The sequence below is a fragment of the Monopterus albus genome, unplaced genomic scaffold, assembly GCF_001952655.1.
Source record: "Monopterus albus unplaced genomic scaffold, M_albus_1.0 scaffold166.1, whole genome shotgun sequence".
Lineage (NCBI taxonomy): Eukaryota > Metazoa > Chordata > Actinopteri > Synbranchiformes > Synbranchidae > Monopterus > Monopterus albus.
In genome coordinates, this window is record NW_018128046.1 from 599,248 (window position 1) to 624,951 (window position 25,704).

The 25,704-nt window shown below is 40.7% G+C and overlaps 1 protein-coding gene across 1 annotated transcript in view; it reads right to left on the bottom strand.

Moving 5' to 3' along the window:
- Positions 1–25,704, bottom strand: part of agmo (alkylglycerol monooxygenase) — a 46,147-nt gene that overhangs the window by 1,927 nt on the left and 18,516 nt on the right. Inside the window, exons 6-12 of the mRNA XM_020615562.1 lie at positions 22,727–22,793; positions 22,341–22,406; positions 20,505–20,584; positions 19,495–19,629; positions 17,703–17,819; positions 15,101–15,183; positions 13,277–13,382 (exon numbers count right to left, since the gene is read on the bottom strand). Coding sequence (XP_020471218.1) covers positions 13,277–13,382; positions 15,101–15,183; positions 17,703–17,819; positions 19,495–19,629; positions 20,505–20,584; positions 22,341–22,406; positions 22,727–22,793 — 654 coding nt within the window. The remainder of the gene's footprint in view (positions 1–13,276; positions 13,383–15,100; positions 15,184–17,702; positions 17,820–19,494; positions 19,630–20,504; positions 20,585–22,340; positions 22,407–22,726; positions 22,794–25,704) is intronic.

The following is a 25,704-nucleotide window of genomic DNA, read 5'->3' on the forward strand; positions in this document are numbered from 1 at the left end:
GTCTGTCCTCCTTTTCTAATGACCCTGATCTTTGAAGAACCAACTGTACATTTTCCCTTTCATTGCATTTCAGTGGTGAGATACATCGTAATATCATAAAACTAATTTACTCAAATATAGTACATCAATAAAATTCTACACTTTGCTGGAGTATTTTCATTTTATGGTTTGGAATCAGTTTTCAAATGTCACTGTTTCCATTAATGTTGATGTTCAGTAGCTTTGCACCTACATGTGATGCGCATCTAGCTGCACTCCTTTGAATGTTTTTAAGGTAAAATAGCAAATAAAATATAGAGGAAGACTCATCTCAACAGTTCTATGTACGCTTATTTGCAGACCCTCACAGCTCCTGGACTTAAATGTCACTGAAAATCTGAGGGCAGATCTTAGACATGCTGTACGTGCAAGACAGCCCAAAATATCTCAGAAGTTGAAGTGATCTGCAGGAAGAACGGGTGAAAAGTGAAGAACAGAAAGACACTAACATTAGCTGGCTGCAGAAGGCATTTGCAAGCTGTGGTATCGCTGTGGGGGTGTTCTTCACTTTCATTCAGTGTTTTTAAGGTAACTTTTCCAACAGGTTTACTAAAGCCTGTACTGCTGTGGGATGCATGGGTTGTGGATTGTTGCTGCCATTTTGCAAATTTCCAGGTTATGGCGAGTATATTTCAATGTTATTTGATTCTTTTTTATGTAAGGTACTATTTAGCATACTTTATTGTTCTTATTGCCAACTTTTAGTATCCAACATAATATATTTTTACTACTGGTAATTATTGAATTTGTAGTATGTTTAATTATGATTTGCACTGTCATGGCAGTTGCCACCTAGTTTCATTGCATAAGCAATGACAAAGACTGATTGATTGACCTGTACACTGCTTAGTATCTCACAAAGAACTCTGAAAAAAAACAAAACAAATTAAAACTATATTGACTGATTCTGCTGGAACTTATTAAATGATATCATCTCACAGCCCAATCTTCCTGATGGCTACAAGTCTGAATTCCCTAAAGGGAAAACAGACAGAATATTACAAATACAAGAAGTTACACTGTGTCCATCCCAAAAGACAAACAGGGATAGAGGAGCAGAGCGCAGGCTTGGCAGAACCTCACAAATCACATTTCACTCAAACAAGCTGAAACATGACAGAGGTTTCTATGAAAGTTGTGTGTTCAGGGCACCTATTTTTCTCTGTTCCCATCTCTCCTCATTGTATTACAGTTTAAAGGACTCTGTAGGAAATCCATGTGGGACAGATTACATAGCGGAAGGAAACGGGTTCGGTCGTCTACAAATAAGCACTACAGCCAGACAGCAGTGGGTCCCAGAGTAGAGATCTCAGCAAATCGACTCATGCTCACTTTGTTTTGGGAAAAAGGTACTTTGTTAAGGGTAGTAATAAAAAAAGTCACAGCAATGTGGTTTTTATAGCTTCTTTCTTGACCTTTATCAATTTAAGAAAGGCAGAGAAATTCTTTTTCAGCACCAGTCTGCAGTCAGAGCTCCACTGAAGCAGCCTTTTTGCTCTGCGGTGGGCACAGATGCTTTTAGGGCTGGTTCACTTTGATAAACAGAAGTAGCGAGAGGACGTAGAAAGGGACATTTGTATCACTGTTAGCTCACAGATGCGTACATATTCTAGCTAACTAACTATTCTAACTAAATATTTGCCATATTTTCTCAATATTTGCTTAACAATGTAAATGATGTGGCAATGTTGATCCACAAGGCAGCCACTTCTGTCAAGACTGAAAAATCTCGACAGCTCTTGGACAGCTTGCCATGCCAGACATTTATGGTCCCCAGAGGAAGAATCCTAACGACCTGGGTGATCCTGCCATTTCTCATCTACTGTCACCAACACGTCAGTCTCCATGTCTTTTCCAATATTTCAGCAACGTAATTTTAACAACTCAACATCTGAAAATGTCTTTGGGACTGATCCTCTAGGGACAATGAATGTCTACTGCAAGTGAAACTAAAAGTAAAGGTTCCAGTCTGACAATGTAGAACTGAGTCTGACGAACTGAAACTGAGAAAATGGCTGCTAGACAGAACTTGGATAACACTACAGTTCCCACTGCAACCATATCACCACACAAACCTATCGATATTGAACAATTTTGCCAGTGTTTTAAAAATTTTCATGCTCTACAATCTCTGCATATGGCAACTATGGTATTATGGGTAATAAAGGCAAACTTTTATGGCAGCTACATGAAGTAACACCAAGTTCAGTCTCCTAAAATGAAGTCAGACGTGCTACACATCCATCTACAATCAGACGTCCAGCTGCTGCCTTGCTACATAAATGACACAACACTTTCTGCCAATGAACATGCATGACGTTGGATGTAAATCATGAGGTGTAAAATTGTCCAGTATGGATGAACAGTACTGTGCAAAGGTTTTAGGCATTGTATCATCAGCAACGAGAAGAAGCAGGAGTGCTGCAGTAGACTGTCAGGCCCCTACAGAGCCCTGATCTCAACATGAAGTCAATCTGGGACCACATGAGGTTAGTCAGCCTGAATTCACCAGAGAACTGTGGCAGGTTCTCCAAGGAGGGCCACAGCAAATATTGATTCGATTTCCATATATTCGTTGTTTTCTGCACTTTATATAAGTTAAAAGACCAACAGTATTATTTATAGAAGTATGTGCACTTTACTTTTAGTGGCTAAAACCTTTGCACAGTACTGTATTTACTATGGATACTGAGCATTATTCTGTTAGCATGCTGTAGGCCAAACTTTAGATTTTTTGTTCCATTTGTGTCAGCAGTCTAAATATAGCAATGATGTGTTGATAATTTTTTAAATGATCATTGGGCAGCCTATAGTCTTTAGCAAAAATTAAAAAAAAATAAACAGGCTAATTTGCCTGTACTAAAAATACTTTAGTTAGCTCAATAAGTGCTATGATGGACTAAGCACTGTGCCAAATGCTTCGCAGCTTGAGTAGACCACAGTTCTGGCAAAAACACTCAGTACTTGAGCCTCAGTCAAATATAAAAACATAAAATATTGTCCATCTGCAGCTCCAACACAAAAATGTCTGTACTGACCCTATGAACAAAACTGGCCCAGCTTTACATTGAACTGAGTCATTGGGTTTTGTTGATGGATCTGAAGCATCAAGCAGATACATTTTACACCCCAGTGGGGTATTTTGGTGCCCATGGGTACTGTCTTCCAGCCGTCAGCAGGTTAACATGGCAGAGTCTTGCTTTCTCCAATGCAGCTGTACTTGTGATTGAAATGAAAACAAGGCAGAATGGTTGCTGTCAGATGTGTGATATATGACCCATAAGGGGATGTTTCCAGAGCTCCCTCTCCATATGGCTGCTTACAGTCCACCAGACCTGGCTGAACTGTATCGGAAAATAATTCTGAGCCTTTTGCTTTGGCTGCAGCGCAGAGCAGATTGAGTCCACCACATCACATCCACCACTGCTAACTGGACAAAATAGGCCATAACATTTTTTAAATTAGTTTCCTTCCAAAATTACAACATGGAGCTACACAAAGTGGAAGGCTGCACTTCTTGCTTATCTGTAATCCAGCACTGATGGTCTTGGTGCACACACAATGAAGCATTATGTAGCACAGTCTGTAATTTCACTGTTTGTACAGTATTTTCCTCTATTTCTTTGAAAGAATCTGGCCAATTTGCTTCTTATACAGCTAATCTGCTCAGCATCAAACAGCAGACAGTCACAGTTATTGAGTACCTGGTGAACATAATGGAGCTTTGGTGCAAAAAGCCACACGTTTCCAACCAAAAGTCCAAAAGCACAGTTAAGAGAGACTTATTATTAGACTTACATATACATACCAGGTGGATAGACGCATGACTCCAAATGAATGGTAATGTTGCTCCATGACTAGTGTTTGTGTAAATAATTTGCTGTTTACTAGCAAGTTTACCATAAACTGTGTTCACAACTTGTTTCTGCTGCTCCCAGGTGGCCAAAAGATCCTCCAGGTTTAAATAAATATCAAAGGACAAGTAAAAGGATGAAAGACAATGACATATGTGCACACATGTGCATGTACCACTATAGACTTACAGTATAGTATAGTGTATGCACATGTACATACACATAGTACACATACTGTAAATCCTCTCACACATACATAAGAAACACAGAAATGCACATCATATGTAAACTCAGGCTCTTTTTCACACAGTCGTACACAAATACACCTGCACATATGTGTAGCCTTGCACAGACAGGACTTCCTGTCTTTTCATTATGAGCAGATATACTGTACAGCGCTCAGGCAGTTTGAACCGACTCAGGAAGGATATGCTGGAAAGGTTAACATACCAACCGGAGAGCCAGTGCAGTGTAGCACAGCCTTGAGAAATACTGCACTCACACTCCCTCACACACACACACACACACACACACACACACACACAAAGAGGTGAATTTAGAATGATACAGTTCTGAGGTTTTCTTTTTCACATCTGGTCTTTGAACTCATTTATTAAGTGTCTGCTAGAAGGTCACAAGGTCGACAACGACTCATCCAGACCATAACTGACGCATCTGGTTAAAAACATAAGACAAATTGCTGAGAGTCACCATTTTTAGGTCTGCTCACTTCAGACCCCAGCAGCTTGGCACCACTTCAACCTCAATGAGAGAAGTCTTCACTTCATCACCAACCACATATCCCACACTGATGGATCAGTCAGTAAAAAGTGCATTAACTGGCAGAAATTTGGAGGGCAGGGTAGTGGGCAGGAGTCCAAAACAAAAGAGGGCAGAGAGGACAGGAAGTTACATTTACTTTTACAAAATCACATCCCTATTTGCATGTTTACGAAGCAAACAGACAAAGTCTGGGTTCAATGTGGATTATCTGGGATTTGTCACACATGAGGTACAGATGAATGCTTCTCTGAGGGCCAGTGAAGGATGTGTCTTTGCCCCGACTCCTTCCATCCACCCACTGATATTTATAAAAACATTCCTGTTGTGGAGTTTGGGTCAACTGTTATTCTGTGTTCCTACCACATGTGTAGCATTTTGGGTTCAGAGAGGCAGAAATAGACCTCGCCAATGTGCCGTAATGAAACGCAAGGGGTGCGCCTGTAATCCGCTTAACAATCAAAAAAATAAATGTCCCATCCTTGCCAGTGTGTTCCAAGGTCTTAACACAACAACAAACATACTACTAAAGATCTACTACCCAATTCAACTTTATTTGACTAAGACAATGAATGAACTGCAAAATGTGAAACAGGAACAGATCAACTCATTAAAGAGCAAGAATTTGATTCAACCATCTGAAAAGTGCAAGGCTGAGAAGACAGTGAAAAAGGTCGTGGGACAGCAAAAGGGCGCTCTCCAAAAAGAAACCGAGAAAAACCGTTTCAAAAAAGAAAGATCTCTGTCCCAACTGATCAGGATGAAATCTGTCACCTTAAAGAGCAGCTCCAAAAAAGAAAACACAGCATGCATGGCTGACTTTGCAAGGGAAGTCACAGCCTTAGAGACCAGTGGGGCAGAATAAAAGGTTAAGAGACCAATAAGAACAAAGTAGAAAGGACATGAGGCAGTATGGATAATAACAAGAGTCCATATTATAGCTTCACCAACAAAATCATCTCAATGCCCAGGAGTAAGTGATCTGATGACTGTGCACCTAAACTCAAAGTATTGGAAAGTCAGAGCTAAATCTTCAGGTACAGAACACCATGTGGAGCTCTGCATGGACACTGTGCTAATCCACCTCCTCTGCAGCTACAGTATGTGAGCAACAATTGTTATGTACTGTACACACTCTACCATGCAGGAGTTGCCTCTGCACTTTGCTGTTGCAGCAGGAGCTGTGGACAAAATAACAGCGGGCACACTATACATCTGCTGCTGAGGAACAAAGCACAAATAGCCACAGTTTCTTTTTCAGGCACCTCTTCTGTTGTACAGCATGTGCAAATATGTTTGCTATCAGTTTGCTTTGGAAGAAAAGAAGGAGAATGTTTTTTGGGTCAGAGAGCAATCAATCATTAACAAGTAGCCACACAGAGGCATGTGCCAGGTCCACATCGCAACCAAGATTATGTTGTTTTATGGGTGCACAATAGTTTGCCGAGTCTGGCATATGTTTTAAAAGGTAAAGAATACCAAACAAAAGCCTACAAGAGATCGACATTAAGCCCTGAAGAGAAACAGATCCATATTAGTGCAGCTAGTGGGTGAGGTGACTAATCCAGTTTAAATGTGGGTTTTTTTCTATTTTAATAAAATTGTGCTTCTACTTTCAAGAGGTAAATGGAAAGTATTTATATACAACACTGCTTTTCAACTTGCCTCTTAGTCATACATACAAATTTACACATTGCTGGCAGGAGCTACCATGCAGGACACTTGCCTACTGACTGGGAGCAACTGGTGTTCACCGTCATGCGTAAAGAGAACTGGATGATCCCAGGTTTGGTGCATGGACAGTAATACTCATTTATGGACAATACCCCTTAAAATAGGCATCATACAAAAGTTGGATCCATTCACCACCATCCTCTCCCAAGAAATATGTGACCTTGGACCTCATAACACCTTGTCAGCTGATTCTTTGATTGATGGTGCTTAGACGTATGTAGTACCTTTGCAGATGGACAGCAGGGAATACGCTTATGGTGCTTCAGTCTGTGTGTGACAGTGGCCACCGTTCACAAATCCTGGCAGCAGGAGCTATTTTCCTACTCCCATCAGGCAAGATACTGTAGCTTCTACTATTGTGAAAAAGGAGCATGCATAGTTTAGATTTTACTACAATATCAGATGTGTGATCGTCAGCCAGCAAGCCAGTGAGTGTGGTGGAGAAAGAGAGATTAATAAATTGAGGGGTGAGTGATAAAAGCTTGCACTGCAATAAAGACTGATAAATTAAACGCTCGATTAAAAAAAACGTTGTTGCCTAATTCTTTCAGGCCCTCAAGATGCCATGGTATGAGGACTTTCAGTTTGGCTGCCACAAAATGCAATATATCACCCAAAACACCCACCTAGATTTTAACCATTCCCGTCTGTACCTGGGGTTAACAAAATAATAGGAACTTTAGTCTCAGCAATTACTTAAATCAGCACCTTCCTGACAACATGTCAACAACAGTTTAACTTCACCAAAGAGTTGTTATTGCAGGGCTGTTGTGCATGATTGCATTATAATGTCTGGTGTTTTTTGGTCCACCCCGTCTATGCGTGTCCACATGCACTCAATTTTGCTAGGTATCAGCGGGGCACTTATGTAGTTTGGACTGTAATGATGCAACATATGGTTGTTGCTATGTGGGCCTCTGGTTTTGCCTGAAGGCGCAGGGAAGCATGCTGCGGAGCCGAGCACAGACACTGTATATTGCAGAGTAATTAAGAAGCTGTTCTCTACAAACGGGCCACTGACTGCAGTTAAAGTCACAGTAATTTAAGAGGAGAGCTCATGAAAATACACCTGCCTTGACAGGAAGAGCTTCTCCTGCATTCCTGTTGGCTGGGCGTTTTAGATCGAACTTTCCAGCAGGACAAAAAACTTGGCGTCTTTTTGTATTTTCCAACTTTTCTGTCAGATTTTTATGGTCTCGAAATAAAGCAAAATTCATTCGAATAGAATAATAAAAATCCAGAGAGTCTTTTAACATTGTCTACTTTGTTTTTCTTTTAAATTTCACTGTGATGATTCCTTGTAATAAAAGAGTTGAAGAAGTGGTATTGTATAGTAGCTCACGCAAGACTGTCACTTGAGAAGCCAGTCTAAATCTACATAATCCATTTAAATCCAAAATATAAAAACAAGTCATCAAAATTGTTTTCAAACCCTGCTGAATTTTCCATCTTTTCATCTCTGCTGATACTGTTTTCCAATCTCATAAGAGCCCTTTACTGTCAGTCTTTGAAAGGAAAAATAAATCTCGCATGGCCAGTGGAGGTCAGAACAATATTATGAAGTTCCTGTCAAACACAAAGCCCCAGCCTCAGCACAATATGGCTTTATCTTTAGCACATCACCTGACCTGTTTGTAAAAAGTGTAGATCCCACCCTCTCTTCCAAGCCACGAGCTGGCAGATAAGACAAACAGTGAGAGATCACAGTTATCGGAGAGCATTGTTTCCACCCTCTAGGTCTCAGGTGTGAGAGGTTAGCAGCCTTTTTTTTTTTTGAAGCAGGAATTTGCGGTAGGAAGGAGGAGTGGTGCAGGGATGTGCGGTAGCAAGAAGCAGTGCTGAGGTTAACAGGATTGTTTGGAGCTATGGAAACTTGGTGAGCATGACATCATCTGAGAGCTCGCGGGAATGGAAAGGAAAGGAAATCTCCTCCCAGAGAGAAAATGGAGGGATTTGAAAAAGAAATGCTGGGTAGGACTGTTCCGTTGGAGTAAACAGCAGGGTGGTCGGCTGTACACAGTGTGAAATATTATCACTCAGTGTGCAGGGGATTGTGCCCGTCAAAGAGAAACCGCTTGGTTTATGTTGTCAAACCACTTGCCAGGTAAAGCTATGGAAATCTAACAGCAACTGGCCCCTTGGGGAATTTTCTTGCAGTATTTAGTTTGGGTTTTGTGGAGTTAGATTTCATGGACAAAGTTGACTTTCTTCTGAATGTGTCTTCCTATTTGTGCTTTAATTCATGGGCAAAACACAACAGTCATCCAGATTATGACACAGCCTCAGGGCCAACATGTGAACCCGATTGAACCTGACGACAGCTGCACTGCTGTTTTTTCCTTAAAGTCTTCTTTCTCCACCTAAAATGCACAGAAAGCTCATTTCGCAGAACTGTAACGCCAATTTCCAGACACGTCTGCTTACAAATTCAAAACATAACAAATGATAAAAGACTTTCATATAGTTCAAATAAAAATACAGCAGTCGACTGCTGAATGAAGGCTGACCATATTAAGTCCTTTTTCAAGCAGGAATACCAAATATTTGTTGATTCTAGCTTCTGAAATGTAACAGTGTACTCATAGTTGTATATTACTGTAAACTAAATATCCTTGGGTTGTAGCTGTAGCTCGGACAAAACATTTAAAGAGGTCACAAAACATTTAACACACTTATTTAACAGGCCAAACAATTAATTACAAACAAAAGACTATAAGTTCAGTCCTTATCCTGTCTGCTGAGTACACTAGCACCATGCTATAAAAGAAGCCTGGTAAGACAAGTAGGCATGTGTTAGCTTAGTCTGCAGGCTAAATAAAAAAATTCAAAGGGAAAACTAGGTTCTGGTCAAACGAGCTAATTAGTTTGAAGCTAAAACTGCTTTCAGGTACTAACTATATCTTGGCCATTAGCACTAGAAACTGCCAAATGATGTCAAGTTGATTAGCATAATATTTGCTCCCTTGGTCTCAGTGGACAGTGACAGGCTCACTATGTGTGAAATTACATTGTTATGAAGGTCTGAAAAGTTGCTAACTGTAATGATTACACAGCTGAACAGGCAATCAAGCATGTACCCCGTAAACTCCTTACTATAAATAATCATTTTATTAAAGGAGTCTACAGCCAAGCAAATCTAAAGCCTTGCAGTTTAACATATTCCAGTCACACTCATAGTATCACATACCTTAAGTACAAATGTAAGTAATTAGCCAGCCATATCACAACAGTCTTTACTGGTTAATCATTTCTCTCCCAGCTGCCATATAATCAGCTGTTATTTGTGGCTTACTGTCAGACATTTATTGTGACCAATAAATAATATATGCAGTCCAGAACTGTTTGCGGTCAATTGGAGACAGTGTTACCACGACATAGTTTGACATTTATTTTTCAACTGTAAAATGTCCTCCTTGGTACATATCCTGTACAGTACTCTATCTCCGATAACAATCTAATATTGGTTGGGTTATATTTGTGTGCATCCAGTTCTCCATGATGGCCGGTGTGAGGTTACAAAAGGAGACTGAGACACAACTTCCACACCTCTACACACATACAGATGCTCATATTGACTGACAGCAGACACACACACACACAAACATAACTCTATTTGCACAGACAGCTATAACCTCGCACAACCTGTGCCTTGCTCTTAGGAGTCCTGCTCATTCACACACAAGCTTCCCAACCCCGTCTTGTCTAAGGCAGCCAAGCCTTCGTGTGAGCTGCACAGCTGCAGGGTTGGGTGGGTGCATGGCCGGCTGGGAGCGAGAGGCAGCCATGGTTTACAGGTCAGGCCTGCAGCTTTACAAGGGAAATCTCCAGAACCACTATAAATACCACTGTGAGCTTTAAGGGTGCAGTATATCACACCACAGGGTTTGAAGGACCACAAACTGACCTAGTTTGCAGTTGCATGGGCCTGAATACAATTAAATGTGAATTTCCCCTCCTCTTTTATGTGCGACTATTAATTAACTGGCCTGACTTCAAAACACGCCCCCACTCCAGCACCCAAGAGCTGGTCTCACACATCAGACCTGTATATCATTAAAGTACCTTAAAGTTTGGGGGTGGTTTTCTCCCTTTGCTGTAGTTCTGAGCAAAGAGCACAAACGTATCAGGATCCATTTCAGTTAAATTGTGAAAATTTTCAATGAGCCCCACCTGGAAGCAAGTCATTCATTCAGCTCAACCTGATGTACTGCGACTTGAAATGAGGCCTAATGATTTGCTTAAAGAAATGGCTGCTTGAAACTGGCGCCGCCTTGCAGCATAAATCAAGACATTTTTTGATCTGAAGCTGACTGGATATGCACTTCTTTTTAGAAGTGGTTTTAAAAATTATAATTCATTCACTGTTATTGCATTTTATAGTGAGAAAATGAAAAGGTGGGAAAGCCTCAAGTTGTCTTTTGAACACCTGACCAGTGCAGATGTGGAGTCAGGGGCCAATAAAAAAATAGCGATTCAGTGCTCACGTGCAAATCTCATCAGCCAGCACTAGTTAGCGACAGTCGGCACTAATTGGTTCCAGAAGCGTTGCTCTCGTTCACACTGGCTGAGATGGCAAACAGCAGGGGCAGGCAGAGAGAGGGAGGCAGGGAACGTAATGAGAGGTCAGCTACCATCTACGACAGGGGCTGCCAGAGCCAGAAAGGCACGCCAATTTTATAGTCAACTGGGCAATGCATCTGGACCCACAGATCACAGGACTGCGGGGTTGGACTTAGCACCCAGCTCACACAGTTTCACACACACAAAGCAGACCACACAACACACAAACTGGCAACACGCACACACAAAAGAAACATGATGCTGACATGGACTCATATGACGATTCTCATATACACAGTTTTGAAAGATCAAAATGATCATTGGATAGTTGTACATGTCAGCTAAAATCTGGAAAGGAAGAGAAAGATTAAGTCTACTTAAAAAAAAGATAATGCGATATGAGTGAAAGCTCCAGCACAGAAACTAAATAGACTGAGGTGAGATTGTTTTGAAAATGCTGTTTCCCTAAAGGGCCAGAAGTGCTCAAATTAAAAAAGGAAAACCTGAGCATCTATAATTACATGACATCTAATAATTTATGACCAAGCTCCATGCGCTGATAAAGATCATGGGCTGTTCAAAAGGTCTAGAACGGCTACTAAATGAAACCTGAGGTAGGAATGTTTAGTGAAATGCTAAATTCTGTCTGTGTTTTTATAAAATATTAGAGTCATGGCCACAGTGTCCATTTTAATGATCATACTGCTGACATTTTTCTCATCTGTGCTCATATGACTACCTCAAGAAAACTTGCCTTTTGTTTTAGCTGGCGACCGTCAGTGTCCCCAGCTGAAATAACAGCCAAATGCAGCTAATTCCACGAGCTGGCCAAACTATAATATTCAGCTCCCGGCTGCTGTCTAGTAGAAAAAATCTGTAAAGTTTTGATATTTGAAAACATAAAGGAAAGTCAGATTTTATGGTTGAAAATGCCAACAGAATGGTGAGTCTTTAACAGTAAATGATCTACCTAATCACACGCACACACACACACACACACACACTGTGGTTATAAACTTGCTAATGTGCATCTGAGGCTAGCTGGAAAATCTGATCAAAGAGTAATAATGCTCAACAATTTCCTCTGAGATAAAAGTAAGTCCTATAAGTACTGCACTACAAGCTACACAGCATCCACCATTACAACAGTACAGTCAGTTCAGTACAGTACCTCTTGGATCTAAATGTGTAACTATGAAAGTATCATTTTCAGATTGGGAGCTCGCAGCTAAATGAGTAGTTGTCAAATAAACATATACTGTATGAACAGCAACTGGCAGATATAATAATAATCACTTTTATTGGCCTAGTATGTTACACACAAAAGGAGTTTGTCTCCGGTACAGAACCGAGGCAGCCATCTGCAGCACCAACTCGCGCACACACATCAGTGGTCCCTGCAAGGCGCTGCTCTAGCCATTTGACATGTGGACTGGGGAGAACAGGAAGGGAACCACCGAGCTGCCAGCTGGGGGACGATCGCTCTACCTCCTGAGCCACAGCCACCAATAAACAGAGAGTAGTTTTACATACATGAAGGAAGTTGTTTAAAGCCTTTTGTTGCTCTAGAGGGAGCTGCGTAAAGTCTGATAAATGTTGATCTGAAGACTACAAGATTGAAAAAGCAAAAAAAATTAAGGGATGTGAAATTATCAAGAAGTGAGCTTTTCAGACCTCTGCCATCCGCTTCTCCTCTCTGCTAGAGACGACCGTACTCAGGATACATTTACTGTTACAAGTGTAACACCATTGAAAAGTATTGGGGGTCAAGTCGCATTGTGGGTAATGTAGGCACCAGGTTTTGACAAAGAATAATAATATGTGGGACCTGTCCAGGGTGTACCCTGCCTTCGCCCGATTGCTGGCCGGGATTGGCTCCGGCCCCCCCGTGACCCCGTTCAGGGACTAAGCGGTAGAAAATGAATGAATGCATGAATAATAATATGTGGAATACAAAAGATGGTATCTCAGGTTCTGGGGCACTGATTTTTATACTTTTTTTCTGTCCATTTTGAGTCCAACTGTGTTTATAAGAGTGAAATGATAAAACTGTGATTTATTTTTTTAAAGTGTGATTAGTCAGATATCATCAAAGCAGTCATACTCATGTCAGATCACATAACTAGATGTATTTATTTAAGTGGGCAAACATGTAGATGTTATCAGTGAATAATGTGTTTTTAAATGTCAGGTCAAACACTTTTAGAGTAACATTACATATAACACTAATGTGATATGTTGCTACATGTGAGCTCAGTTCATTTATTTGTGTATGAATGAACTACAAACTAACCAGCAGGTCATCTTACCTCTGTGGGCACAGCCAGTGACAGAGACGGGGGTTTCATGTAGCTGTACCTCTGCATTGTCACCATGACGACACAGCGAAGCATCTCCAAGACAGCTGCCATGGGCCTGAAAATGAGAACACATTAACCAAACACAACGCTGAGGCTCAACGACATTTCAGCTTTCACCTTATTGACAGATTTGACCGTTTGGCGTTGTTCAGGAGTCATGGTGATGGTAAGTTCCAGTGCTACTTGGTAGATACTGTGTGAGACCACAGCAAGAGACAGTCAACGGATTTAGGCCTAATTCAGATATGAAAAGGTTATTTTAATAATACATGAATCCCCTTTTCACTACAACATTGCATGTTTACTTAAAAGTTAATCACCCAATGTTTTCATCTCTATTTCTGAGTTTCACCAGCTGAGTTTCATGTGACAAAGGGAAGGTGTTTACTAACTCAACTCATTAGATTTACACTGAGTCCTATTTGGGAAGTCAAATGACAAAGGAAAATAAAGAAAAGCTCTTTCGAGAACAGGATAAGCTCTTGTAATGGCAGCAAGTCAGTATTTAACTCACAGACACCAGTTCCCTTCATATCAGACTATAATAATTAAATAATGAATACATCCACTAACTGGCAAATCATTCAATAGTACTAATATAATTTTACAGTAAATTAAATAATTTGACGAATCTGTTTGCACCAAAAATTCAAGTTTGATAACTGATTAATCTGTTGTTTGATCAAATAACTGGTTAAGAATTAGTCAGTTAATCAGTTAGCGGATTAACAACATCAAGTATTCAGCAACAGCTTTGATGATCATTCATTCATTCATTTTCTACCGCTTAGTCCCTGAACGGGGTCACGGAGGGGACCGGAGCCAATCCCGGCCGAAGGCGGGGTACACCCTGGACAGGTCTCCAATCCATCGCAGGGCTAACACATAGACGAACAACCAGACACACACACATGCACTCCTATGGGATGTGAATGCTGTCCTGGTCTTCTTTAGTAAACATTTTAGTCAGTAAAATCAGACTTGGGTTATTCTAAACACATATTATTTTGACAACTGAAACGTGGCAAATGCAACCATCATTAACTGTAAGGCAGTCGTGCAGGTTAACTAGTTGTGACACATGTAACTACAGCTGTCTATGGACCTAAATATCATCAGACAACAGAGTGTGTATGTTACCAGGAGCGTTTTGGGTGTTGCAGAGGTCGGAGCTGGAGATTCCATAATTGACTGAACCCTGGATATAGTCTTCAGGCAAAGCACATGATTTGTATCCTGATAAAACACAAAGCTCACATAAATTAAACAAAAATCTTTTCAACAAGAAGCTGACATGTGCCAATTATTTGATGGCTCCAGCTTCTCAAATGTGAGAATTTACTTTTTCTTTATCCTTGTTTGACTTTAGTAAATTGAATATCCTCTATCTGCAAAAAGCCTCAAGACTGAAAAATAGCCCTTATATTTACAATGAAAAATAACAGGCCGAAGTAGCAAATCTGAGAAGCTAAAAGCAGCAAATATTTAGCATTTGTACTTGATGATGATACAATGACAAATTTTCTGTCAGTTAGCTGAGAATTGCAGCGCTATTACCAGAATTTTGTTTATCACCTTTAATACCTTGCAAACTATCTCAAGACCCTGCAGATCTATCTCATGACACCCTGGAGGGTTTCAACCTCCAGTTTGGGAACCACTGACACAAATAACCAGGGCCTACTCTCTTGATTCTTAGTGAACTCTGTCTAACACAAGCGCTTCTAATACATATTAAACTTAAGGATTAACAAACAAACGTGAGTACCGTACCTCTGGTCAATGATGAAGCCCAGGGAGGTGAGGGTGAGCAGAATGTAGCCGATCAACCCCAGAATGGCTAACTGGGACAGTATCTAGGAGTGAGATATGTTTGCATGCCATGACAAATGCTGTTGGGGAAAAAACACATTTGAATCTAAAGCTTAAATCAATACCATGACTGGTTATGTTATAATCACAGGAGACCTCACTGGGAGACCAGTCAAAACCCATGTCTGACCTTCGGAAACAGTGTACTGGAACATACAATATCCTGCTGCAAACACTCTGCCTCTTACTTTACACTGAGATGCTATAATCAGCCCAGATAGGCCTTGACAGGAGGCCTGACTGCATTTGAAAGGACTGCAATTTGAATTCCAGCAGCTCCTAAATGGTGCCAATACAACCAATACTGGAGCAAAAACCCCATGCAAATTCTCACCGACCTTTTCCCAGCTATTTGGGACGCACACACAAGCAGAGCTGTACAGACACACAAAGTACAGGACGTGATGTACGTTTTAATTTGTGTTTTTAAACCTACAGCCTTGGCTGAGGGCAGCAGCTGGAAGCACAGAACCTCCTGAGGATGTCGTGGGCTGTCAGCTTAGGTTTATATTTCTCTGACACTCAATACAGAGACTAACAGCCAAATCTCAGTGACTGCTCCCATACTGTACAGACCCAGAAGGCCATATACAGTAAACATAGTCAACCTATCAACAGGATGCACTAAAACAATAATTCTTTATATTTATCTAAGAGTCATAATCCATAAGCCCCCATAAGAACTATATTGGCTGAGGCGTAATATGGGAACATGGAGGGATATTGTGATTATGTTTTCTGTGAATCAAATGCAGGAACTTGTAGCTTAGTCTCTCTGTCATACTGAAGTAACACAAGTCACCTCAGACTGTCATCGTTTATTAAAGCAGAATGACCTTTTCATTAGCGTTCAAAGGCCACAGATAGTTATTTTTAGTAAGAGGTGTAATGAGCGGAAAATTATTGTAGTATCAAAGGTTATGTGAACCTAAAAGCCCAGAGGGCTCAGCAGACCAGACGTATTTGGTCACATGATCTTTCTTCTGTTTGACTATCGATCCCCTGTGGGCGAAAACCTAGATGTCACGCTTGAGAGAAAACCCTCCACAGATTCCTCAGTGTCATCAGGTGGAGTCATATTATCAGCACTACTTAAACGACACAGAGGGAAATGTTTTGTGCTTCTTTCATTGTGCTAATTTTTAATGTGATCATGTGTCAACCTGCAGCAATAACAGCAGGCGACAGAAGTGAAAGCTAACATCTGGTGACAGCGCTGTGCCGTAAGCGGTGGCCTGATTGTGTTATTCTGCTGTCCCCTGAGATGAAGCAAATTAACACATTACTCAGGGCATTACTGCAGCTATGATGATTTTCATGAAAGGTAGTTAGACAGAAACACCACTGACACAATACTGCACATCAGTAGCGACTGGTCATAAGTGACACAGATATACATTATGATACATGTCAAATATTTGGAATTGTTGTTGCTCTGCAGCATTTTACATATGTCAGACAACAGTGTTGGGACTGTGCAACCACGAAGCTACTAATGGAGATCTATTCTGACATGAGAGGCTTCACTTGGTCAGTTTCCTTCACTGCTTTTAATAGCATCTGTTTAGGAACCCTATGATAAAGCGCACCGCTGATGATAACTGAACAGTAGCTTCATCATGTTTTCATGGCTCTGAATTAACACAAAGCCTATAAATTGTCCACCAATGCATCATCAATTGTCAAGCTAAATAAGCAGCTAGCAAACATGTAGGTATAAATACATAAGAGTGACATGATTTATTGTTGGGCCAGAGTGCTCACTTTGTTATTTTCTCTCCAAGTCCTGATTGCGGCATCCTGAAGCCTGTTTGGGTTGGGAAATGGTTGACTCGACAATCAAGGCGTTTGTGTTCACTGCTAGACCACCAGCTGGTGTTTCATTCACCGGGAGGGAGAGCAAACCTCGAGCCCGGACGGGAGGGGTGTGTGTGTGTGTGGGGACCACAACTGAAGGAGCACCATGGAGGTAGCAATCACAAAAAAACAGACTATTTTATTTGGGAGTTTGAAGAGGCTGGGCGTGACAGCACTTTCTGGCTAACCAAAACTATGCCTAGGGAAAAAGGCCTTCCAAAGATAACTGCTGAGAAGACCTGGTTCTTTTTTTTTCTAAAGAAAGAGGAAGGGGGTCTTTTGGCTTGCAGAGTGGAAAATAGTAGACAAAGGTTGTTTTAAAGAGGAATGTCGATCAGTCATTCTGTCACGATGCTAGACTGAGCGGGTCTTTTCCTGCTGCCTAAGTAAAGGACTCTGCTCTACCCATGGACCAGGCGCAACAAACTGCATAATTGGGGGAAATAATGATGACAAACAAACACACAAGGCAGTCTTAAATTAAGAACCCTGGACCACCTTGTCATACTTTACATGAGGGATTACAGCAGCCTAAACATAACAGTAGCCATGTACAACCAAAAGATCACCAATCTTTCAAGGCCGAAAAATCGAATAAAAAAAGAAACCTGAATTGTACAGTTTTCCTAATGTGACATATACCTACCATCTTGTTTTCAAACAAATCATGGTAGGTCCACAGCACCAGCAGGAAATGTATAACCACATAAACTTGTAAAGGCAGCGACCAGCTGGAATCAAGACGCACTTCTTCTCCAGTAACCTGCATGAGAAAAATGAAGCATGTAATTCCCCAATCCCTAATTTTTTTTTAAGTAGAGTAATTTTCTGGACACATTCTCACACCAGAGGGCACGCGTTGTTAAAACACAAGACAGCAGCAATTGACTCAAGTGTAACTTCATATTTATGGCTGTGGAATGACAAGTGACCTGACAAGTGTAAATACATATAAAGAACAATGTGTTTTGTGCATTGTCAAGCCTGCTAAGCACATTAAAAACATTACAATACAACACATTGTCCAAATTAGAATTCCACATCCTTGTGTCTCCTGGTATAAGCTGAATATACTGTGTGTCCAGAAAATCAGTTTTGAGTATTATATCAAATTCCTGTCTTTTCTCTTCCTGACATTTTTGACTTTCACAGCAGGAAGTAGATGTTATTGAATGATTACATGAATGAGCATCATTAAGTGCCATACACCTACAGCTACCCACCCTGCATGGGTTTATAATACCTTACCTTCAGAAGTAATGTGAAAGGAAATGAAAGGAACAACAGAAAACAACAATTTTCATTAATTTTCATGGTGAAGCCCTTAAAAATCAAATTCAACTAATAAAGGTTCACTGAGGAAAAACAGGTTCAATTTTGTTTTATGACCCTCTACACTTCTCAGATCCGTTCCACCTCTTACTGTATGCATTTTCTGTCAAAAAGGTCTTATGTTCCTTTAGTTTTCTACAGGCTGAATTTTAAAACTGGTGAAAATTAGCTTTTGCGTTCCATCTACAAAGTCATCCAGGATTTATTGGTCATAGCAGTTATCCTCAAAAACCTGGGGAACATATGAGTCCTTCTGTAAGAATTCCCTGAGTCATTTGACCTGGTTTTGTCTGCTGCTGTGTCCAAAGAATAAGTGATTAGGCCTGAGGGCTTTACGTTGAAACGGTGCCTTCTCTTGGGGATGGAGCACAAAAACACTGGCCAATCATATACGTCTGCCTCTCATTCAGGGGGTTTCCCAGGATCGTGAGGAACTAGACTGTACATGGGTTCCCTCCACATCCCATCCCCTAGCCTATCAGTATTCCAGCATGATGCTCTGCTTATTCTCAAAGAGCTGAAACACAGTCAGCCTCCTCCTACACTCCCTTCTCTTCACTTCCTTTCTCACCACCAGATATCAATAAGCAGCCGTCTACACAAAGCCTTTCAAGATATGTCAGTTAAATTTCACACCCAGCTGGGTTTAAGGGGCAAATTTAATCATAAAGGCAAAAGGGATTTTTTTTTTTTACCTCTGAAGCATAAGCAAACTAATTACGCAAAACCATCAGCATTATTTCAAAGCTAATTGCTGGGGCATAGCCTACAACTAGAGCTTGTATTTCTTTCTGCATGCGCACACACACACAGAGACACATACACACACACTCTTAAACTGTATGCAGTTGCAATCCTGCAAACTTTGTCTAAAGATGATGAAAATGAACTCTTTGTGTTCCCTCTACCAAGGCTTTGCAGCTTTTATTTGATGTGGCGGTTCCTTGTAAAACTTGTAGAATATGTGAATCCATCAATAAGAAATGCTCTAAGTCACTGAGGCTTGTGTTCTGAGTGTGTCAAAACAATGGCTAATGAAGCCTGAGGGCATCATTGTGAAAATATGCTTCCTTCAGGAATGATGGAAACACAATTTTTCTACAAACCCCAGGTTTGTCGACATGATCACCCAGCCGAGGTTTACCAGGTTTCCAACTTGGACTTTTGATGAATGTTGACAATTTGTCACTGATAGTCTTGTAAGTGTTGGACCTTTCCCACAAATCCAAATAGTAGTGTAACTACAAGAGAAAAAGAAAACCCATAAGTCAAACATTCATATACAGTACAATCAAACGCTACATTTAACTGATCAGTGTTAATGAAGCAATAGCTGCAGTGATTAATCCTGAGTAGAAATGTTTTTGCTTTCACTGGGCAGGACATTGCTCACGCTTTGCTCTGCCAGCAGCAAGGGCAGCAAAAATAGTCCAAACATCCACCTCCTGGCATTTCATTTTATTGGCCTCCTTCACTTCAGCTGGGTAGTTTGTTTAAAGAGGAATAATAATGTTATGGTTACAACATGGCCACTCAGCCAGCGAGAGAAAGTGAGCTCATTTACTGAAGGTGTTTATTCTCAGATGGATGGAGGTCAGCTGCTTGACCAATGACCCGATTGTGGTAGTCACACCACAGGTAGAACCACTGACTGTATATAAAAGATGGTTTTCTGAAGAGTGGTTTTGAAGCTCAAGTCCAGTCATTGCCAGCTTGGTAGTGCTTCAATCCACCTCCTACGGTTAATCCAAAAGAGGTGGAGTGCAGGTGGAGCTCCCTAGATAGAGGCTAGCCACGTGTGGCAGGACCCTCCCACCTGTCACTCTAAGCAGTCGCACCCTTAATTATACAAAACCATCAGCCTCAATATAATTTAAACAGGCAAAATCTATAATTTAAACAGGCAAAATCTGCTGTAAAGACCAAACACATTTTTGTACCAGGCTGTAAACATGTTTATTTCTGCAGTAAAGTTGGGCACTTTAAAAAGGGAGTCTATAGGGATCGACTTAGCCATAAATGGTCATTCGAGGAACTACAGGTTTTGGCACTTGTAGACTGGCTTCATTTCTCAACGCCGGAGGTTGCTGTTTGGCTAGAAGAATAAGGTTCTCACCTGAACAGAGACAATTTCAAATGTGTTGATCGGGAACACCAGGCCGTAAATCACTTTGTCCGTCTCTGGAGCAAAGGTACCTGAGGAGGACGTATTTTTTTTACTAGTTTTCACCTGATAAACAAAATAAGATAAATGAAATGCCTTAAACTTGCATTTATTGCTTTCTATTGATGCATGTGGCCATCACTGCAAGCTGGAAACACAACAGTCACAACATTGTTATATAACCAGTTTATAAAGTTGATATAGAAAACCTGTTAGCAACCAGTTGCCTACATACTAACATTAGCATTTGCTAGAGTTACCATTCTTGCCACTTTTCACTCTCTTTTCAGCTCTACTTTGTTGTGTGAGAAAGTCCTGGCTCTAGCTCTGGTGATTTGGTGCTGGGCAGGTAGCATGCACTTGGTTTTTTTAGTGTTTTACTGAGAACAGCCACTGCTGCTGATAACAAGATTAATGAGCAGTGAGACTGAAATGAACCAGCAACATTGTGGGCCAGAAAACCAAAACAATGAGCTGAAAGACGCTAAAACTCTCTGTAGAGCTGAAAGAAAATGCCTGGGGATTCTCATCACTACTAAGGACTCCTTTTCCATCACATCATTTTTTTTTTAATTTTTTAGACTTTAACTGAGGGCAACATCTTTTTTAAAGAAACAGGCTGCTCACACAGCCTGAGCTCCTCGACTTGAACAGTTAAGGTTAAGGGCCTTGCTCACATGTACCCCAGTGATGTTTCACTTGTCCCGCTCAGGTTTAATTCTGCCTGTGGCCTTCTGCTCACAAGCTCAATAACTTTTATGACATATCACAACACACCAACTGGTGCAGCTTTAAACACATCTGCTTAAAAAAAATAAAACTGTACTTGACAATATTTTGTTCAGTTGTTTTTAGAAGACAAAATTTCAACTTTTGAAAAGATGTAAACTCCACATTTCTGAGTAAAATATGAAGTTTGAAGCTTCTGTGCATAAAACATCTCCACAGAAAAAAGGCCCGAGGGAATTCTGGGTAATGTAAACCTCAAAATTTAAGTTAGCTCTAATTGACATTTGGTGAAAAATTTGAAGACATGTAGGAGTAAAATTTACTGTCAGTGCCATTTGACATCCCAGGCATGAGTCATAAATGCACTGAACACTTTATGTGCTGAATTTAAGCCAATTCAACTTGTAAATAAAAACATGGAAATTTTACAGTGCAAAATTTTAAATATGTATTTGGTGCATCATAAATCTGATCTCTAACTGATCTACAGTCGTGTACGCCCAATTTCTACCAACTAAATTATCCTTGGGAAGCAGGAACCTTTTGTGTGGAAGGTAGTTCCTCTACCTGTGTTTCCACCGGAAGAACCAGTATCTAAATTTAGCTCTATGGTGTAGTTTTACACCCCAAAAAGTCCCTAGTGAGGGCTGCACTTTCTGGATGTCCTAGGACTACTGGGGCAAGGCCTGCAGTGTTGAATATCGCTGATTGTTCAAATACCATGCAACTTGTTACACACAGCATTCTTACAACCCTGCTGCTGACTGTTGTGCTTCTACATCAGTGAGCAATTTGTTTAATCTTCCCGGGGATTCAGTCCTGCTGTGGGAATCCAAATTACAATGCAGTCAAGGGACTGTTACCCCAGGGGGTGTTCTTGAACTTTAGCTCCTGGGAAAAGAAAGTACCATGAACATTTCAGAGTATTCTAGTGGAAACGCACCTGTCACAGGCTACTCCAATGATATTTTAAATTGTCATGTTTAGTAATAGCTCAGTGGTGGTGCTAAAAGGACAAGCAGGAACAGAAGCAACGATTACTCTCTGATTATTTCTTACCGAATAATCGATCCCAAATGATCAGAATTCCACCATAATTCTTGTCAAGGCAGTAAGGGTTTCTCCCTGTTGAGATAATACTCAGTGAGGTTACCACAGAAATAATCTGAATTCTTAAAGAAGAAAAAAACAACTTACAATCTTGGACCCAAATGCCCCTTTCATTCATTTACTATCCCTGTGGGACTTTTTCCCATGTCTGAGTGGTCAGAGTGCCAACAAAAAACTGACTGGACAAAATAAAACATAACCATAAACAGACATGACCACTTAACTACCTCTCAGCCTTGATCAAATGTTTGTCTCTGCCCTTCATGGATATGATGCCTCAGCCATGGTAAAACATTATGAAATATAAAGATTCAATTGCCATACTCATGTCTCACCATGATGAACTCTGTGATGTTTTGGAGTGTTGAAGATCCACTCCAAAGGTCCAAGGTCTCTGATCAACTGAATGAAAACAGGATGACATGGATATCATGTATCTGAAAGGTCCCCAGCTTTAAAAATGATTCTCTGGTATGTATATATGTAATAAAATATAAATGCAATACAAGTCATTTAATCTCTAGCCTGTTCAAGTATCTGTTCTGCACACCTGATATCTGGTAACTCTGGCAGCCTTACAACACAATACATTAGAGTAAATACACATTTTCAGATATGATGACAGAAATGAGTCAGCCACCGAAACTTCATGCACAGGATACTTCTCTGTTCAATGTTATGCTCCACCTCTGAGAGAAACCAGTGCCTTAGACCAGTTCTGACCAAGCTGTAAGTCGAAAGCAGCCACTGTACTACTTCAGTACCACTTGCTGGGTGATTAAACCCCCCAAACACCTTTCTGCTCAGATATGGGAGGACGAGACCAAATCACTTTACGCCATGATTGCTCAGATAAGATAAGACAGAAGTCAGGGCTTGGACTTGCTCTCTCTCTCTTTCTCTTTTGTTGTTCTTTAACCAACTATTTCTCTCTTTGCATGTGAACAACCAAACATTATAAATACCACCCAGGAGAGAGTGTCTGAAAAAGTGCACCATTTTTGCTATATTCAAACCATGTCCCTTCTCCGTCCTCTCTACGACAGCCGCCTTTTCACCCTGCCTTCCAGTGTGGCTGTTCAAAACTGCAAGAAATCTGGTCAGACAACAGACATAACCAGAACTCTCTTTGTCCTGACAGTGGTGGAAGAAAGGCCATGGCATCAGTAGAATCAAAAGGATTCACAGAAGATACACAGTGAGTTTTCCACCTCTCTGTTCTGTGTACATGGTACAGTCCCGGAATGGTGGGTCAGTGTTGACTGTCCAAAAATGCTGAAAAAAGAGGAAGCATTTTTGTCAAGATGAGTTCACCCCACCTCTTGTATAAACAGAAACGAGTTGGAATGGAGGGTTGGAGACAGAGACGGTAGATATCTTGTTCTGAACCAAAAATGTCTGGACAGAAAGACCAACCAAAAGATTACATAACTTTTGGATTGATTACGGGATACTTGTATGAAGGCTACAGCTAAACTATAATAATTGTATTTAGCTGACAGAAAAGTGATCTGTCAATATCACTTTCATATGTTCATAAATACTGATATATAGAACAAGTGCCAAAAATAGATGTTAATGGCTTTAACCATTATCAGCAGTGTTAACACACACGTACTTGAATGCATCATGAGTACTCTCTGTGTAACATGAATCATTTTCTTTGCGTCGATAGCAAACAGATGCACCAGCACAGAGGTCACACACATTTCACAAAGTTCATGTTTCTCTTTTTGCCGTGACCCTCAGATATTTCTGATGTTTCTCATCAGTACATCAGGACCTCTCAGGAGAAAAGTGCATGGCTGGGCAGGATTTCTCAGTGATTCATTATTTCCGTGTAATGGCTGCGCTTGGCAGCTGAGCGTGAGAGTTTTATCTTCAATGAAAAGGGTCTCCACCACTTCACTCCAGTTTGGAAGCTGCAGCGACTAGTGTGCCAATAAATTACATGACATCAAAAAAGCCCATAAAGCAGGCATAAATTACATCCCCGTAGAAAACTGCGATTATTACGACTGTTTTCACTAATAGTGCGCTAAAAATGGAAGCTGTTCTAAATCCCTTCACTCCCTCTAATGATCGAGGGGATTGTAAAAGTGATACTCCCAGTCACTTCAGACGCAGACAGAGGGGTCATGCTTCTGTTTTGAATATTTCTTAAAATCTCATCATTTTTTATTGCATACAGGTTCCACTGGAACACTGAGTCTACAAAGGCTCGACTCCACTCAGCAGACAAATGGGCACAGGGAGAACTGCAGAGGTTTTTCAGACAGATTGACTTTGCACAGCAACAGTGAAATGACAAGTAAATCCATACTGTTTTAGTGATGCTGGGTGATTGTGTTTGGCTCTGTAACATAAAACAATTCATATTCTTACACTGTGTACACAGGAGTCAGTGTGGCACTCGTGTCACTCTGCAGCTCACTGTGCATCTTCTGTGAATCTGTCTGTTTCCATAGTTTTACTGTCAGGAAGAGCATAAATGTGCCAACCATTCAGTTAAAAATGCAAGTAGAAGGAGTGAAAACTGTGGTCATGAGAACAAGTTAGAGAGAATTTTTAGACCAATCCAACAGCCTCACCACTCTAGGTGTGATATCACCACTACAGCCCCTGACTCCTTCTCTTCATAGAGACCAATGTACAGTGTTTCTTATTTTCAACCATTTTAACAAAGATTCAAACTAAATGGAATCTTTGGAAAATGATGAATAAAATTTAAAAGTTTAATCTACAGTAGATCAACCTCATCATCAGTGAGCCGTGGGCGTCCGTGATCCTGTCACCAGCTCACCATTTGTCCTTCCTTAGACCACTGTTGTAGGTACTAACCACTGCAGACCAAGAACACCCACCAAGACCTGCAGTGTGGGAGACAATCTGACCCAGTCATCTCACCGTCTTGGGCCTTGTCAAAGTCACTCAGATACTTATACTGTCCATTTTTCCTGATTCCAATAAATTAACTTCAAGGACTGAATGTTCACTTGCTGCCTAATGTACCCCACACACTGACAGGTGCCACTGTAACAGATAGTCAGTGTTATTCACTTCTCCTGTCAGTGGTCATAATGTTATGGCTGATCAGTGTACTGTACATATAAACGTCACTATACAGATATACAGTATGTGTAAGTTACTGTGTTGACATTTTGCCAAATTCAAATAGTCACAGACACAAACAAACCTATTTACACTGAACTAAAAAAGCCAGCATAATGTTGCCCCATGTTCTTTTTACACAGGTGTCAGCATCCTGTTATTAAAGGCATGACGTTTAATGTGGCATACACGATGACATATA